The sequence below is a fragment of the Natrix helvetica genome (assembly GCF_964273705.1).
Source record: "Natrix helvetica genome assembly, chromosome: Z".
Taxonomy (NCBI): Eukaryota; Metazoa; Chordata; class Lepidosauria; order Squamata; family Natricidae; genus Natrix; species Natrix helvetica.
The window spans coordinates 24,412,533-24,428,972 of NC_138554.1; the positions used below are offsets into that span (position 1 = coordinate 24,412,533).

A 16,440-nucleotide genomic window follows, 5' to 3' on the forward strand; every position below is an offset into this window, starting at 1 on the left:
TTTCCTGAAAAATCCTTTGCTTTTATAGCAGAGGTGGGGAGTGATGGCTCCTTTATGACTTGAGGCCTTCAACTCCCAGAATTCATGAATTCTGGGACTTGAAGTTCACAAGTCATAAAAGGGCCATCATTCCCCGCCCCTGCTTTATATAGGCTAAAATGAATACTTTGAAGTGACTACTAAAGTGGAACTGATGCTGGAAGTCCTTGACTTACAATCATTTGTTTAACAACTGTTCAAAGTTACAACAGGATTTTTTAAAAAGCGACTCACCACCAGTGCTTGCACATATGACCACTTCAGCATCTCTACAGTCACACAATCAAAATTTGGATACTGGGCAACCAGTGTGCATTTACAATGGCTGAAGCCTCCTAGAATGATGTGACTGCCGTCTGTGACCTTCCTGGCCATCTTCCAACCAGCAAAATCAGTGGGGGAAGCCAAATTCGCTTAATGACTGTTATATGATTGACGCACCTGATTTATGTAATCAGGGTAGCAATTTGCTTAACAACCATGGCAAAAAAGGTTGTAAAACTGGGAGCGACTCACTTAACAACTGCCTTGCTTAACAAAGGAAATTCAGTTCCCACTTGTGATCGTATAACAGTTGCTGCCTATATTACAAAAAATGGATTATGTGTTCTATCATAATTTTCTCTCACTATAAAACCTCTCAATGCTTTATTAGTTAACCGACTATAATAAAAACTGCTAAAAAAACAACCTGCAGCTACAATATAAAATCAGCATATTCAGAACAAAAGGTTTTAAACTGGCCTTAGAGCTGTAGTGCTGGTTTATTATTTAGAAGTTTCACATTCTTTTTTTTTTTTGGTCTATGAAATACATTTCAACCAATAAAACCAGAATTAAGAGCTAATACCCAACCATATAAGGTGAATTCTGTGTTCTAAAGCACAGGCCCACAAGATAATGTCAGAACAGGGTACACAAGAGATTCCACAGAATGAAAACAAGAGATGACAGGAGGTTTCTCACCTTGAAGGAGAGGCAGATGGACTTCCAAACTCATTTGTCAACTGGAAAGTAAAAGAAAAGAAAAATGCATCCAGAAGTTAAGGGATCCTCTCTGTTCATGCCCCAAATCTAGGGCCTTGCACAATGGACACCACCTACAGATGGCAATGGGCAAATACAGGTCCTTCCTTTCTTCCCTCCCTTCCTCCTTTTCTCATATTTCTCCCTTCCTTCCATTTTCCCTTTCCTTCCTTCCACTCTCATCTTCCTTCCCCACTCTCCCTCCCTCCCTCCCTCCCTCCCTCCTTCCTTCCTCCTTCCCTCCCCCCATGAAACTCACCTGTGACAGATCAGGATTCAACATGCTGTAAGGTCGTCGAGATGCACAGATACGGGCTGAAGGGCCAAACCTTAAATCATCTTCCCCATCAGGTCCAGCAGGAGGAGATCCAGCTCGATCCAAATTTCCTGCGCTGCTACTGTTCATCTTGCTAAGAGGGAAGCCACTAGTGACAGACAAAGGCCAGGTGTGTTTTTATGGTGAGGATTTCTACCCAATGCCTGCCTGCCTGCCTGAGACAACACACTGCTTCCTGAAGGAGTCTAAAGACTAGTTCCAAGCCTTCCAGATATATTCCATTAATTCAACTCTTTTTGTCAGGGAAACCTGAATGTCAAGGCATGTACTACTTTTAACTTGGGGGGGGGGAGGCTGCCACAAAGAAGAGGGGGGCCCCAACCTATTCTTCAAATCATCTGAAGGCAGGACAAGAAGCAATGGATAGAAACTAATGAAGAAGAGAAACAACCTAGAAATAAGGAGAAATTTCCTGGCTGAACAATTAATCAGTGGAATAACTTGCCTCCAGAAATTATGAATGCTTCAATACTGGAAGTTTTTAAGAAGAGATTGGAAAACCATTTGTCTCAAATGGTATAGGGTTTCCTGCCTAAGCGGAGAGTTGGATGAGAAGACCTCCAAGGTCTCTTCCATCTCTGTTATTCTCTTAATGTGGAAAGGAAAAGGAGATTTTGCGTCTTCTGGATCAACCCATACAGCAGGTATTGGTTGATCCTATAGCTAATGGGAGAGCCATGTGGACTGCGGAAGCAATGGTATAGAAGTATCCTATATCTGTCAGGGTTCCACGTAATAGACAAGCAAAACTCCAGAGGCAAATGAATTCCTCAAAGAATTGCTTTATTGGATATATCATATTGGCACAAATGGTGAAAACCAACTCTCAAGGTTCCCACGGTTTTCACCTAATCAAAAGTAAAAGTTTTTCCCTCAACCCCAAACAATTAGTCACATGATCCACTCAAGGTGCTATCTGGTGGCTGGGTGATATCACTCCTCCTCCAGCCAGGTGTGAGAATGTCCTTGGTTCCCAAGAGAAAGTATTTTATTTTGACTACACAACCCCAGCTATCTCTAATCCACCCTCCCTAACCCTCAGCTACAGTGTGGCACCACTGAAGCTCCAAGACAGCTTCGGCCAGGCCACCTTCAGGGTTGACAGTATCCTTGTGATATATTGACTCTGAAACTACGGGTTAAGTCTTGGAGTTAAAACCATTATGCAGCCTCGCCATCACAGTCGTTAACTCATGATGGTCATAAAACAGGTCGGTCACGTGATTGACCTGATTTTGTGACCTTTTCGGTGGCAGTTGCTAAGCGAATTACTGTGGTTGCAAATCCGTGGTCATTAAGCGAGCCCATGGTTCACTGTGGGTGAGGTTTTGTTAAAAACAGGAAGCAAAAAGCAGTGATGTGACTGTGGGGCATCTGCAAAAGGCAGCAAACATGGTCCAGTTGCTGATCACACCAGAGTGGTCACAAGATAAGTAACCCCAGGTACGTCTGTTGGAACTTTGATAGGTTGCTAAGTAAGTCAAGGACAACAATTAGTTTTCTTTCTAAATTACAAGACTGAGGTGCCAGGGCTTACCTGCTGAGTAGTTTGTTAGCTCCTTCAGCTGAAGGAAAGGGTCGTGTGTAGGAAAACGGAAACCAACCTTTCCTGAAAGTGTGAGGCACAGATATTTAAGACAGAAAGAAGAGCACAAAACCTCTTTTTTCATTTTCTACCCACATCTGAAGAAGCGGAGGTGACAAACATTGTTTTTAAAAAAATGCCGGAATGAAGTAATGAAAAGAGAAAAGCTAGAATTCAGGTGGTCTTTGTAAACTCTTACCCCACTCTGCCTGAATTATTATGGAGGGGAAATCAAATATTATAGTGGTTTGAATCTTAGACTAGGAACAAAGAGAACTAGATTCAAATTCCTGCTCCACCACAGACTTCACAAAGCACTTTGGGATCAATTGCTATTTTTCAACTTGAACTATCTCAGAGGAGGTTGTCAAAAATAAATGGGTTTGGGATGATTGGATGTATGGATAGGTTAATGTCAAGTCACAAACCATGATTTAGAAACTACAACAGGCTGGCTCAGCCAAAAATTCTGGCTTAGAGCAATGTCAATTTGCTGTCACTTACCGTAGTTTTCGGACTGTACGGCGCACCGGATTACAAAACGCACCAAGATTTTGAAGAGGTAAATTTAAAAAAAAAGGTTTTTACACTCTGCAGACCTCTCAAACCCTCTGCACTCCCCATTTGTTGTGAAAAACAGGACATGCAGAGAGTTTGAGAGGCCAGCAAAGTGCTCCTGGAGGCTGGTGAAAACGAGCAAAAAAGGCCATTTTTCACAAAAACAGCCTGGTTTTTGCAAAAAAACAGGACATGCATAGGCTTTGGGAAGCTTGTAGAGTGCTCCTGGGGGCAGGGGGCCAAAAAGGAGTAAAAAACGGCCAATGTTTGTTCTCCCCAGCCCCCAGGAGCACTTTGCAGGCTTGCCAAACCCTCTGCGCACCCCTTTTTGCAGGGCGGGGTTTCGGGAGGCCAAAAATGCTGTATTCAGTGTATAAGACGCATCCAGATTTTCACCCTCTATTTTGGAAGAAAAGGTGTGTCTTATACTCTGAAAAATACGATACATCCACTCAACTCACCTGGGAGGCCAGGAATGTTGTGGATCCCCTCTCCTGGATCCAGAATGAGGGCCTTCTCTGTGGTTGCCCCCTCCCTTTGGAACATCATCCCTATGGAGATTAGACTGGCCCCCATTTTAACACTCTTTCTCAAGGCCCTAGAAACCTGGTTTTGCCAATGGGCCTGGGAACCTAGAGAGGCATGGAGCCTTCTAGTAGCTTGTTTGATTGCCAGGGGTGGGTGGGGGAGGGATATTGTTTTTTACATTTTTATATTGGATTTTTATTTTTTAAGCTGCCTAGAAGAGTCACCGAAAGAGAGTGGACAGCCATATACGTTCTCTAAATAAATGAATATGACCTTTTGATTTGTTTTAGTCAGGACTGCCCACTGTGGTTGGTGCTCTTTCTCATCCCGGGCAACTATCTAGAATCTCTTAGCTGGAGAGCTGTGCCTCTTCTCCAACTCGATGGGACCCTCTCTTTTAATAGGGAAACCTTTTTTATTTAAATGTCATGAACCTCATATTTGAGTTGCCCACTGCATCCTTGTAAAGACAGACAAACTGACTGAAGGCATCCAGTCTACGAATGGGAAAGAGAATATAAGTAATGCTCAAGTTACAACAAGTAATGGAGCCTGCCCATTATGATCATAAGTCATAACGGTTGTAAAAAAAAAAAGTTTTTGACTTATTTTGCGGTGGTTGCTAAGCAAATCACCGTGATCGTTAAGTGAATTGCAGTGGTTGTTAGGTGGTCATTAAACCATTCGCTATGGGTGTGGTTTTGGGAAGTATCTACGGTACCAAATTTCAGCAAAACTATTGTACAATGTGGCCAAGTGACCACGGGACACTGCAAATAACCACCTGGGAGTGGGGCTGACCCTTGAAACTTCAGATCCAGGTCGTAAGTCCCCCTCCCCCTCCCCCCCGCTTTTTTTTCTGAGTGTCACAATTTCAGTCTGTTGCTAAGTGGCCAGTCGTAAATGGAGAACTACCTGCAGTAATCTAGCTTTTCTAGGGCAAAAGGAATAGAAGGGTTTTCACTCACATTCTGGTTGTCTCGTTTTCCCCATAATGCCATCCATCCTTTGCCTCAGTCACCAATAAAAGGATGCTATCTCCCTCTTGGAAGTTGAGAAGGGTGCTGTTCTCTCCTGCCGCGTGGGAGAAGATTGCCTGGACTCTTGGACGCTCGGAACGTGGAGGCAGGATTGAAAGAGGATTAATGCGGGGCAGGGTCTTGTTCTCTACTGCGAAAAAGGGTGGGGGGGATAGGTGGAAGTTAATGGCATTCCTGTGAGGTAAGTTATGTTTCTCCCCTGCTTTTTTTCTCCTGAGGCAGCCCTCAAGCAATGTTTCTTAGCCCTCACAACTTGGACTTCAACTCCCAGAATTCCCTAACTAGTAGCATCGCTGGTGTAGGAATTCTAGGAGTTAGAAATCCACAAGTCTTAAGTTGCCAAGTTTGGAGGCCTCTGTATTAGGGAAGGGACACCAGGTTGCAATTCCATGTAAGAGTAACCCCTGATGGAAAGTGCTGGGCTTCTCTTGACATTTTTGCATCTTTCAACCAGTGTCTTCAGTTCCAAAATAAAGAAAAACAGGTTTTATTCATCTGTTTGCAAAGATTAGCATTTATATTCTTCCAACACTCCAGATCAGTATTTAGGGAGAACAGGAAGGATCAAATGCCAAAATCTTGGAACTATAGATAGTCCTCGACTTACAACAGTTCGTTTAGTGACCTTTCAAAGTTACAACGGCACTGAAAAAAAGAGACTTGGGAACATTTTTTACACTTTTCACAATGTTGCATAGTCATGAGATCAATGTCTGGGTACTTGGCAACTGGTTCATATTTATATTTGACATACATACCGTATTTTTTGGAGTATAAGACACACAAAGGTTTTGAAGAGGCAAATTAAAAAAAAAAGTAGGTAGGTAGGTAGGTAGAGGGAGAGAAAGAGAGAGAAATACAGTAGGTAGTTAAGAAGAGTTAGATAAGTAGGTAGGTAGATAAAGGGATAGAGAGAGAAATACAGTAGATAGGTAGGGAGAGAGAGAGTAGGTAGGTTGGTAGGTAGACGGTTAGAAAGAGAGAAATAGAGAGGGAGAGAAATACAGTAGATAGGTAGGTAAAGAGAGAGAGAGTAGGTAGGTTGGTAGGTAGAGGGAGGGAGAGAGGGAGAGAGAGAAATACAGTAGATAGGTAGGGAAAGAGAGAGAGAGTAGGTAGGTACGTAGGTGGATAAAGGGGGGGAGAGAGAAATACAGTAGATAGGTAGGAAGGGAGAGAGAATAGGTAGGTAGGTCGATGTTTCCAGGTGTATTTATCCATGTGCTGGAGAATGAAATCGCTGACAATCTGCAGCACCTAAGACTTTGTTTCTACTGGCACAGCACTTGATTTTAAAAAAATTGTCAAAAAATTGCATGCATAGCCTTATAGAGGCTTATAGAGTGCTGATGGGGGTTCGGGGCGCAAAAAACGGTCCATTTGTTGCTCATTTCTGCCCTCCCCAGCCCCCAGGAGCTCTCTGAAAGCCTTCATAAGGCTATGCATGGCCATTTTGGTGAAGGGGGCGGGGCTTTGGGAGGAAAAAATGCTGTATTCGATGTATAAGACGCACCCAGATTTTCAGCCTCTTTTTTGAGGAAAAAAGGTGCGTCTTATACTCTGAAAAATACAGTACATACATAGATACACACATGTCAGGTCATGTGATCCCCCTTTTCAAACTTTGGACAAGCAAAATCAATAGGGAAGCCAGATTCATTTAACAACCTTGCTACTAATTCAACAACTGCAATGATTTGCTTCACAACTGTGGCAAGAAAGGTAGTAAAATGGGGCAAAACTTACTTAACAATGCCTCACTTAGCAACATAATTTTGGGGCTCATTTGTGGTCCTTAGTCAAGGACTAGCTATATTGCCTAACTATATTGCTGAAGGATATATTGGCTGAAACAAGATGGACTCAGAATGGGATGCAAAACGATAGAACGAATAGAATGAATGCATAACACTCACCTACAGTTGCCAGGCGAGTTTCCATGGACATCTTGCGTGGCATTGGCAGAGTGCAAGAATAGCTGTCAGCAATCTTGATTTGTGAAGGGCTCTGAGTGGGCTGGGTGGGGATCAGACCTGAGGTGGTGGTGGTGAGGGGCTCGCTGATTGACAGGTGATTGATGTCACGGGATCCCCGCCCACGGTGCAAATCCCCATTGAGCAGCAGTGTTCCTTCCTGGATTGAAGTCCGCTGTGGGAGATAAGTTACGAAGTTAGGACGCTGATGAGATCTCATACAGGTTTTAAGAAGCATCCCCTCTTCCTTCCCCCCCACCCCCTCCTATAGAAGAAATGCATCTTCTTCCATGATCTAAAGGCCAGGAAAAACCTTCCCCATTCCTGCTCCAGACCATATCGGAAGCTGCCGTTTGGAGACCTCCATGGTTTTTGGAAATTCAAACCAAAACAGTGACGGCAAAGGGAAAAGCTAACATCCTGTTTATCAGCCCTGACCCATAAATACTCACATGACTTTGTCCCAATTCTAAAGGCTCTTCCAGGGTCTTAGAGACAAGGAGTGGATCCATGCCTGGAACAGAAGTGCCAGTTGTGGTGTTGTTGGCGGTGAGCTTGACCAGAGCCAATGCCCGCTCAGGTAAACGAGTAGGTTGGGTGCACGATGTTTGCCAAATGGGCAGTCTGCCTGACAACAGCTCCCACACCTGTTGCAAATGAGATGATGGTGGCTTGATCATCTTACATAATAATGCAATACAATACAATAGCAGAATTGGAAGGCACCTTGGAGGTCTTCTAGTCCAACTCCCTGCCTAGGCAGGAAACCCTATACAGTTTCAGACAAATGGCTATCCAACATCTTCTTAAAGACTTCCAGTGTCATCCTTTTAGCTAGCCAAGTTATACCCTTTCTGAAGAGTTTCTGATGCTCTCTAAGCTTGGTTATAGCCGTGGTGGCACAATGGTTAGAATGCAGTACTGCAGCTGCCTCTGCTGATTGCTGTCTGCCAGCAGTTTGGCAGTTTGAATCTCATCAGGCTCCTTCTGAGGTTGGTAAAATGAGGACCCAGATTGTTGAAGCAGTGGTGGGTTTCAAAATTGTTTAGAACCTCTTCTGTAGGTGTGGCTTACTTTGTGGGAGTGGCTTGCTGGCCATGTGACTGGGTGGGAGTGGCTTGCCAGCCATGTGACTGGATGGGCGTGGCCAACTTGTAAAACTCACTTAACAATGCTCTTGTTTAGCAACCAAAACGTTGGCTCAGAAACTCTGGCAATTGAAGCACGCAAGTCTTAAAGCTGTCAAGTTACAAGACCCTCGCACCCCTAACCCTTTAGAAAAAAAAAACCCAGGGGTGTTCAAACTTGACAGCTTTAAGGCTTGTGGACTTCAACTCCCAGAATTCCTCCTCTTGCTCTTCATCTTGATGATGGGCGAATGGGCAGGGGGAGGGAGCTGGAACCGGTTCTAAATGGCACTGTAGATTTGTGGAACCCCTTCTATAGAAAAGATTAGAACTGGCAGGAACCCACCCCTGGTCTAAGTACTATTGCTATTGGTTGTTTTCTTGCAGATAATAATCAGACAACAAACAAGAAGTGCACAATATCCCAATCAAAGATCTGCCAAACAAGCCAACTGTTAAACAACCCAACCAAAAACCCACCAAGATCACTTTCACCAACAGAGCAAGCCACTGGAATATAAAAGAGAGCAAACCCCAGTTCCTACTAGCACTGATGATTGTACCTATTTGGATGTTGAAACGCCTGCAAGAAAACAACCAAGTTCAGAGAGCACCAAGGACCCCTCATTTCAACTCTGAGCTATAAACATTCTCCTTTATCTATATACCCTTTCTCTCTAAAACTTGCCAACCGTAGAAAATCCATTGAACTGTATTAACAAACAATTGCTTCCTAGTTTAAAGAAGGGAAATGTTGCCTTGGACTCTGCCTGCGTTTGATTCCAAGCGTTGACAGGAAGCTGCTGCAAAGATTAAATCTGATGCAACCTCAGTAACTATCGCAGCCTCTGGCAGAAAGTCTCTGTGCTGTTCACATTGAGTAAACAGATGTCCTTAACACCACTTCTAATTTCTTCTTCTTTACTTTAGAGAAAGTCTTTATTTATTTCCCATTGTCTCCCCTAGACGTTCAAGCAGGAATATGTATTTTTGGAGTTTCCCTCTGAGAGTCAAGAAGACATATTGGGAATCTCATGTTGCCTTCCCCATTATTTTATTCTACAGTAGTCCTTGACTTATGACCACAATTGCAACTAAAATGTCTGTTGTTAAGCAAGGCAGGTATAAAGTGAGATGCCCCATTTTAGAACCTATTTTAACAACCTATTTTATGGTTGTTAAGTGATTCACTGCAGTTGTTATGTGAATCAGGCAGTCATTAAGTAAAGCCAGCTTCCCCCACTGTCTTTGCTTGCCAGAACCTGTCTGGAAAGGTCACAAATGGTAATCATGTGGGATGCTGCAACCATTATAAATATATGCAGGTTGCCAAGCTCAAATTTCATCACAGTGACCATGAGAAAGCAATGGTCGCAAGTGCGAGGACCGGTTATAAGTCATTTTTTTTCAATGCCGCTGTAACTTTGAACAGATTGGTTGTAAGTCAAGGACCATTAAACATGGGGAATGTTATATTTCTACAATGCAAGAAGAAGTAACCACAGGGACAGTATCAAAAAAGGCAGGATAGTGATCATAACTGAATTTTTTCTCACAACTCTCTTGCAAATATAGCACCACAATGCACACGGGAGCCCTTGTTTCCAGGTTTTGCTGGAGGATGTCTAGGGTGAATTTGAACCCAAAGCATATGCTGGGAGAGGGGAGTGAAGGAGGCAAAAGAGAAGCAGCTCACCTTGCTGTGATAATTGCTGAAGTGCTTGGAAACAGCACACTGGCGATCCACCAGGAATGAGTACCGGCGCCGTTCCTCTGTCAGGGCTGCTTTGTAGCCTTCTGCCACAAACTGATCCAGCTCGCTCTGCTTGGTGCTCATGATTTCCACATACTAAGATGATAGAGAGAGAGAGCAGACACCTCCTAATTGATCCAGAGATTGGACAATGGCGGATAGTGTCCTCAGGGTGTGGTCATGCAAGTCTTGATCAGTGTTTCCCAGTGGTAGCCATTTTAAGATGTCCGGAATTGAATTCCCACAATCCACCAGCCAGCAATGGGAATTGAAGTCCGGACATCTTAAAATGCCTTCCATTGGGAAACACTGGTCTAGATCATGGGTCACCAACCTTTCCGACTTCAGGGACCACTACATTCATAATTTAAAACCCCGCGGACCACTAATATGGATGTTTAAAAAACATAAATAGTATTTAGTGCAATATAAAAAAGTGCAAATAATTTTTCTGCAAACCACCAAAATTGCTACTCACAATGGTGCAATCAAAACTCACGCTATTTTTTAATTGGGTTGGACCTTAAATTAATCCAATATCTTGACTTCCTTGACCATATTTTGAAGACACCCCCCCCCCATTATACAGAATCCAGGTACCACAAATATCATCCAATCAGGAGCCTTCCATCAGTGTGGAGACTACAGTTCTGAGAATCCCCAGGATTGATTGATTTCCAAACTCTTCTCAAAAAATTCTGCATAGTTTTAAGAAGCCACCATGAGCTGATCCTAACTCAAAGGCATCTTTACGTTGGCATATCTAAATAATTTGTGTATTTTATTCAGCAATCTTAAGAATTTTTGCTATTACTGTATCATTTGTCAGGGCTCTTGAAAAACGTAGCAGGTTAAAATGTGCCAGGTATAAGTACAGTAGAATGTACTTATTATTGTTGCTGTTACCATGTTATTATTATTTCATACCCACTTTTGATTATCTATTACAGTTTTTCCCACACGCCAAACCCCTTATCTGCTATATTTTGTTGATTGGTTATTTCAACTCCTTCAATTTGTACTAAAGAACAAAACCAAAACATTCTACTTTGTATTCAAGTTTTAACATTTACCAGACATAATTTCTCCCTATTTTTCTGCTCAAGCCCCCACTAGATCCTAAGCATATTGCATGACTCACATATATTATTACCGCTAGCATATGGTTAAAGGAACAGCAGTCTGTCAATTTCCAGGTACATTAGATTTTCCCACAATCTATGGCTGCTTTGTGCACAGATGATGTGTGATAGCTGTGATCCAAAATCCAGAAGGTTGCAAGACTCCCCTCCTTAAATGAGGGATACTCTGTGCTCTCTGAGCTTGTTTTCTTGCAGACGTTTATTACCCAAACTAGGTAATCTCATCAGTGCACTCTGGAGCATCAAGAGCACATATTTCGATAGATATTACCTCCTTTATTGATACCATCCTTAAACATTTTTAAAGGGATTCTTGGAAGAGAAACCCTAAAAGTTTTCATGGAACTTCAATCCCTTTGTCCAGCTTGTATCATCGCAATCACACAAAAAAGGAAGAAAATGCTCAGATTTGTGTTAAGTGCTGGATACTCCATTGTCACTATGTGCTAGATTTTCCACTATCAGCACCTTAGGCTGGCAGGCAGTGGGCAATCTCAGAAGATACGGGCAATAAAGGGTTATCCTGTGCCCCTTCCTTACTGCCCCCTCCCCCCCCCCAGCTGCAGCAGGCCTTGATCCTGAAGTAATGGTTACTGTGGCAACAAGGTTGACAAAAGGAGCCCAAAGCTTGTTGTGGGGATTCCCAGGACGGGGAGGGGAGGGGAGGAAGTAAGATAAATAGGGGATGCAGGGCACTAGCCCAGAGTGAGTCAGGGAGCCAGGAGGAAGCAGTGTGAATGCAGGATGAGTTGTGTCAGCTTGCCAGCCTGGGCACACCCGGCAAATACAAGACCACACTGGTGAGTGGCCTACTTTCTGGTGCAATACTGTACAGTAAAGTAGATTTCTGGCTTGCTTTTTGATTTTTTTCCCCCCTTTAGGACTGCATCGATCCCCTTTAAGGCTCGAAGGGGAACAGTTGAGGAGTTACTGTGCATGAGAAAAAGTGATGCAAAAGGAACACTACAGACAGGGCTCCAGCAAGGCAAATACATGTAGATATAGGGTTCTATACATGTTCTGCATGGGAACAGGGCCTGCAAATGTTTTGCACAAGAACAGTGTCTGTGTTCTGTACAAGAACAAGGCCTGTAAGTGTTTTGCACAAGAACGGGGCCTGTTCATGGACATCATACTGTGTGTACGTTTTGTGGGCAGGTGTGTAAAACAATCTGTGCATCAGGGTGATTTTTCCCCCTTTTTCACAGGTAGCCCCTCAACAGAGCTTATCTCTTTAAGCTCCAAATGGCTACAGAATATTAAACCTTTTCAAGACCTCACCTTCTTAGTGACCCCAATCTCAACACCAGACAGCAACCCAAGGAGAAGGCAGTGACACAGACACACATGGGAAGGGGGGGGGGGGGCAACAGCTGCCAGGTTTCATTTTTGCACTCTAAAAGACAGAAACTCTTAATGCACAACTGAGAGTAAGAGGCCGCTCTGAAGGACTGCAGAAACACAATCTTCCAAGCATTTCTCCCCATACCAATTTTTGCATCCAGATTGCATCAATTTGTATTCTTAGTGCCACAAAATAGCGCAGGCCTCAAACTTTGTCAGATTTTAAAAATGCAGCACATCCTTGTAAGATGTCTTAACTAGATACAAGATACAAAAAACCGATATTCTTTGTACTAGCTGAATTATTAAAAGTATATTTTTGGAGGAAATGGGCTTATGCACTGCCTGAGTTTTAGCATCTAATGACTAAATTTATTTAGCATCTGTGGTTATTCAACTCTCTCTGCCAATTTATTTTCAGTCAACCCACTTCCTCTTGTAAGTTGTTAGCGTAATCATGTACACCTAAGCTATAAGTAGAACTACAATGGCCACTGTAAACCACCATCCTATATACATGCCATTTGTAGAATTGCTTAGCGTATTGCAATTTGGTGCTCTCCAGATGTGCTGGACACATCTTGTAGTTGTTAAGCAGCATGGCCTTGTTGGATGATGGTTATGAGGATTGAAAGCAACACATCTGTTGATTGACAGGTTGAAGAAGGTGTAGCTTTATGCTACCATGTCATGCATTTCCTCACTGCTGATCCATATTAGTGGTTGCTCTTGTGTTGTGCAGGGAAATATATGTTACACGCATGATGCATAAGGGAAATGAGCTTACCTATACAAAGGAAAATGGTATGGAATAAATAAAACCAGGCTGGAATCTGCCGCACTAACAATTATGGATCAAAAACAGTGCTTTCAGTTGGCCTGATTCACACAAATCTCACTGCACCACAAATGTGTTTGGGTTGGATTTGGTCCAGTATATTCTATGAATGCAGCCATTTGTGACTGTAAATTGGTATTTCTCAACCTCAGCCACTTTTTAAGACATGTGGACTTCAATTCCCAGAACTCCCCAGCTAGCCATGCAACCTTTGGGCTGCAGCCCATTACCAGGACTTGAGCTGTTCGGAACAGTGCCAGAAACACAACAAAACAAAACAAATCCAGTAACAAACCTGCTTAAAGAAAAAAACAATACAGAAGCTTTTGTACAAACCCCATGAATTTAGTTTGAGGAGTCAAAATTCTGTGCAAAGTTGATAAATCTGCCTGGTTGGGTAGATCATTTGTTGAACTCAGCAGAAGGGAGTTTGGCCTGTAATCTTTTATGTACAGCTTATATATAAACATGTCCATTGAACTGGTGAAGTCTGGCTGATTTATCAATGGCCTGAATCCCACATAGTTGATAGGATATGACCTTGATCTCCTCCAGAAGTTCTCAACGTTCTCATTGTTTTCTTAATATTTCCTCTTGCAATGTCACTCTCCCTTCCCTTCCCCATCAAACCTACCTGCACTTCACGATCTCCATACTTCATTGGGTTTTTGCTATTCTGGCATTTCTTTCGCAGTTTCTTCAGCTCAGTCTGACATTTTTCAATTGATTCAGCTTTGGCACGATGTTCTGCTTGATACTTTTTCAGGGTTGCCTATATGTTGGGAAACAGGAGTAAACAAAGCACTATGACCAGATCAGCTTTGAAGGTATAGGATACACCATGGTTTTCGCATCAAAGCACAGATATTTCCTAAATTGCTGTCGAGTTCTGAATCCTTTTCAGCCAAAAACAGATGGCCATGCAGATAGTCCTCACCTACTGTCCGCTTTGTTTAGTGACTGTTCAAAGTTACAGTGGTGATGGGGGAAAGCTTTGTGACCAATTCTCATGTTTATGACATGCAGCATCCTGTGGTCACATGATTTTCATTTGTGACAAGGAGAATTCATAGAGAATGAGAAAGTAAAATCCTAAGTGATGTTTTGCCAGTTTGAATTGTGGTCACTAAGTGAGGACTATCTGAATGTTGACAAGAAGGAAAGTTATATCTAACATGATGGGGAATCAAAATCTATGCCAAACCGAGATACTAGATTTTACAACTTGGTATCCTCCAGCTGGATCAGGCTTTTAATTGACAGGAAGATTCTGGGAATTGAAATCCAATATATGTGTTGGTCATCAGATTTGGAAAACTGGGTTTCCTGAGGAATGCTGGCTGACCTAACTGTCAGGTGCAAAGAATCAGGACCCTTTGTAAAATCTATTGCAGAATAGATTTATTGAAGCCTATATACAAAAATGTGGTCAACTAAAGTTCAACAGAAAATTAGTGCCAGATAAGGGTCAATGGAATTCAAGAGAGATTGGACTTGGGGAGTGGTTATGGGAATGCAACGACTCGAAGCTGATGACATGCTTAACTCCACCCTCCAGCTCTATCTGTTCTTCTGCTACACTAAATAAGAAACCCCAAACTTAAAGCTGGGCTCTCTTTATGCCATAGTTAGTTTCGGCTTACCACATTATGTCAACGTGGTTTATGAAAGCATGTTATGCAAATGCGGCTGTTATGGATTGGATAGATATATAATAATGAGGAAGAGGTGATGGTCAACCACAGAGAGATAAATCTGAAATCGTGGACCAGAGAGATGTAGATGAATCTTTTCACTTACCATCAGATATTTGATATCCAGTTCCAGTTTGTGTTCCAGCTGGGATAGCATCTCAGAGTGGAAAAACTTCAGCTAAGAACAAGGGAAGAGAAAGCAGAGAAGGACAGATGACAATTGGGCAAAGGGAGATCAGTCCTTCTCCCTCCCCCCCCTCTCTTTTGAGTACCAGAAATGGCTGGGAGACATTGACATGGTATTGGAAAAAATGGGCCTACAGGTCCAATCTAGGACAAAAGAACATGGTGCCAAAATAAGCAGACTATTAATTTAATAGGAGCAGATCTGGTACTGGGCTAATACTCACGGTCTCCTCCAACTGTACTTGCATCTGCCTGTGGACTTCAGCCATCTGGAACAAGGTATCACCTGAAGACCAAGACAACTGAAGGGTTAATGCACCCAAGGCAGTCCCTCCACACTTAAATATCTTTGTGTACCCTGCTTGCTTTCTCTGTCCCAGGATAATCTCCTTTGGAATTAATTCCATTCCCTGATGTTATCCAAAGAAACAGCTTTCAACTAGAACCAGCAAAGCAAGACCTTTCATGCTCTAGAGGAGGGTTTCTCAACTTCAACAACTTTAATGCTGGCTGGGGAATTCTGGGAGTTGAAGTCCACACAGCTTAAAGTTGCCAAGGTTGAGAAACCCTGCTCTAAAGAGCTTTGACGACAGCTGTGTACGTTCTGCCTTGAGTCAGCAACCTGTCATCTATATACTTTAGTTACGGTACATTTTAAATTTAAAGAGATTATATTTATGTAATACAAGGGTTCCCAACCCCCGGGCCACAGCACACTGGGCAAGCGTGTGCATGTGAAGCTCCAGTTGTGCGAGCGGAGGGCACTTGCGCTAATGAGCGGGGCTCCATTCGTGTGAGTGCTCTCCGCTCACACAAATGAAGCTTTGCGTGTGAGCACAAGTGCCCTCTGCTCGTGCAAGTGGAGCTTTGCACAAGAATGCAAGCATACTCCGTTCACACATGAAGCTCCATTTGTGGGAGAGGAGGGTGCGCATGCACAATGCACGCAGAAATGCAGATGTACAAGCATGTGCCAGCCACTCCTCCCTCCCCCCCTCTGCGCCAGGCTGGGCTGCCAAGCTGGAAAGATTGAGGACCACTGATGTTTTATACAGGTAATTCTCAATTTACGACCATTTGTTCAAAGTTGTGACAGTGCTGAAAAAAGTGACATATGAACAGCCTTCACACTTATGATCATCGCAGCTTTCTTGTGGTCACTTAATTGCAATCTGGGCACTTGGCAACCATGTCGCATTTATATTTGAAGAATCCCGGAACCACGAGGCTGCTGTTTTGCTAATTGCAGCCTTCCCTGCCGACAAGCAAA

The 16,440-nt window shown here is 43.1% G+C and overlaps 1 protein-coding gene across 2 annotated transcripts in view; it reads right to left on the reverse strand.

Annotated features, from left to right (window-relative positions):
* The window catches only part of LOC309401656 (BAR/IMD domain-containing adapter protein 2-like), a 30,990-nt gene that overhangs the window by 5,310 nt on the left and 9,240 nt on the right, over positions 1-16,440 (reverse strand). For both annotated transcript variants that reach the window (XM_081970755.1, XM_081970756.1), the window contains exons 4-13: positions 15,395-15,456; positions 15,091-15,162; positions 13,925-14,062; positions 9,910-10,062; positions 7,539-7,733; positions 7,030-7,261; positions 5,042-5,243; positions 2,940-3,011; positions 1,325-1,490; positions 1,006-1,046 (exon numbers count right to left, since the gene is read on the reverse strand). In XM_081970755.1, the coding sequence (XP_081826881.1) occupies positions 1,006-1,046; positions 1,325-1,490; positions 2,940-3,011; positions 5,042-5,243; positions 7,030-7,261; positions 7,539-7,733; positions 9,910-10,062; positions 13,925-14,062; positions 15,091-15,162; positions 15,395-15,456 (1,333 nt within the window). The remainder of the gene's footprint in view (positions 1-1,005; positions 1,047-1,324; positions 1,491-2,939; positions 3,012-5,041; positions 5,244-7,029; positions 7,262-7,538; positions 7,734-9,909; positions 10,063-13,924; positions 14,063-15,090; positions 15,163-15,394; positions 15,457-16,440) is intronic.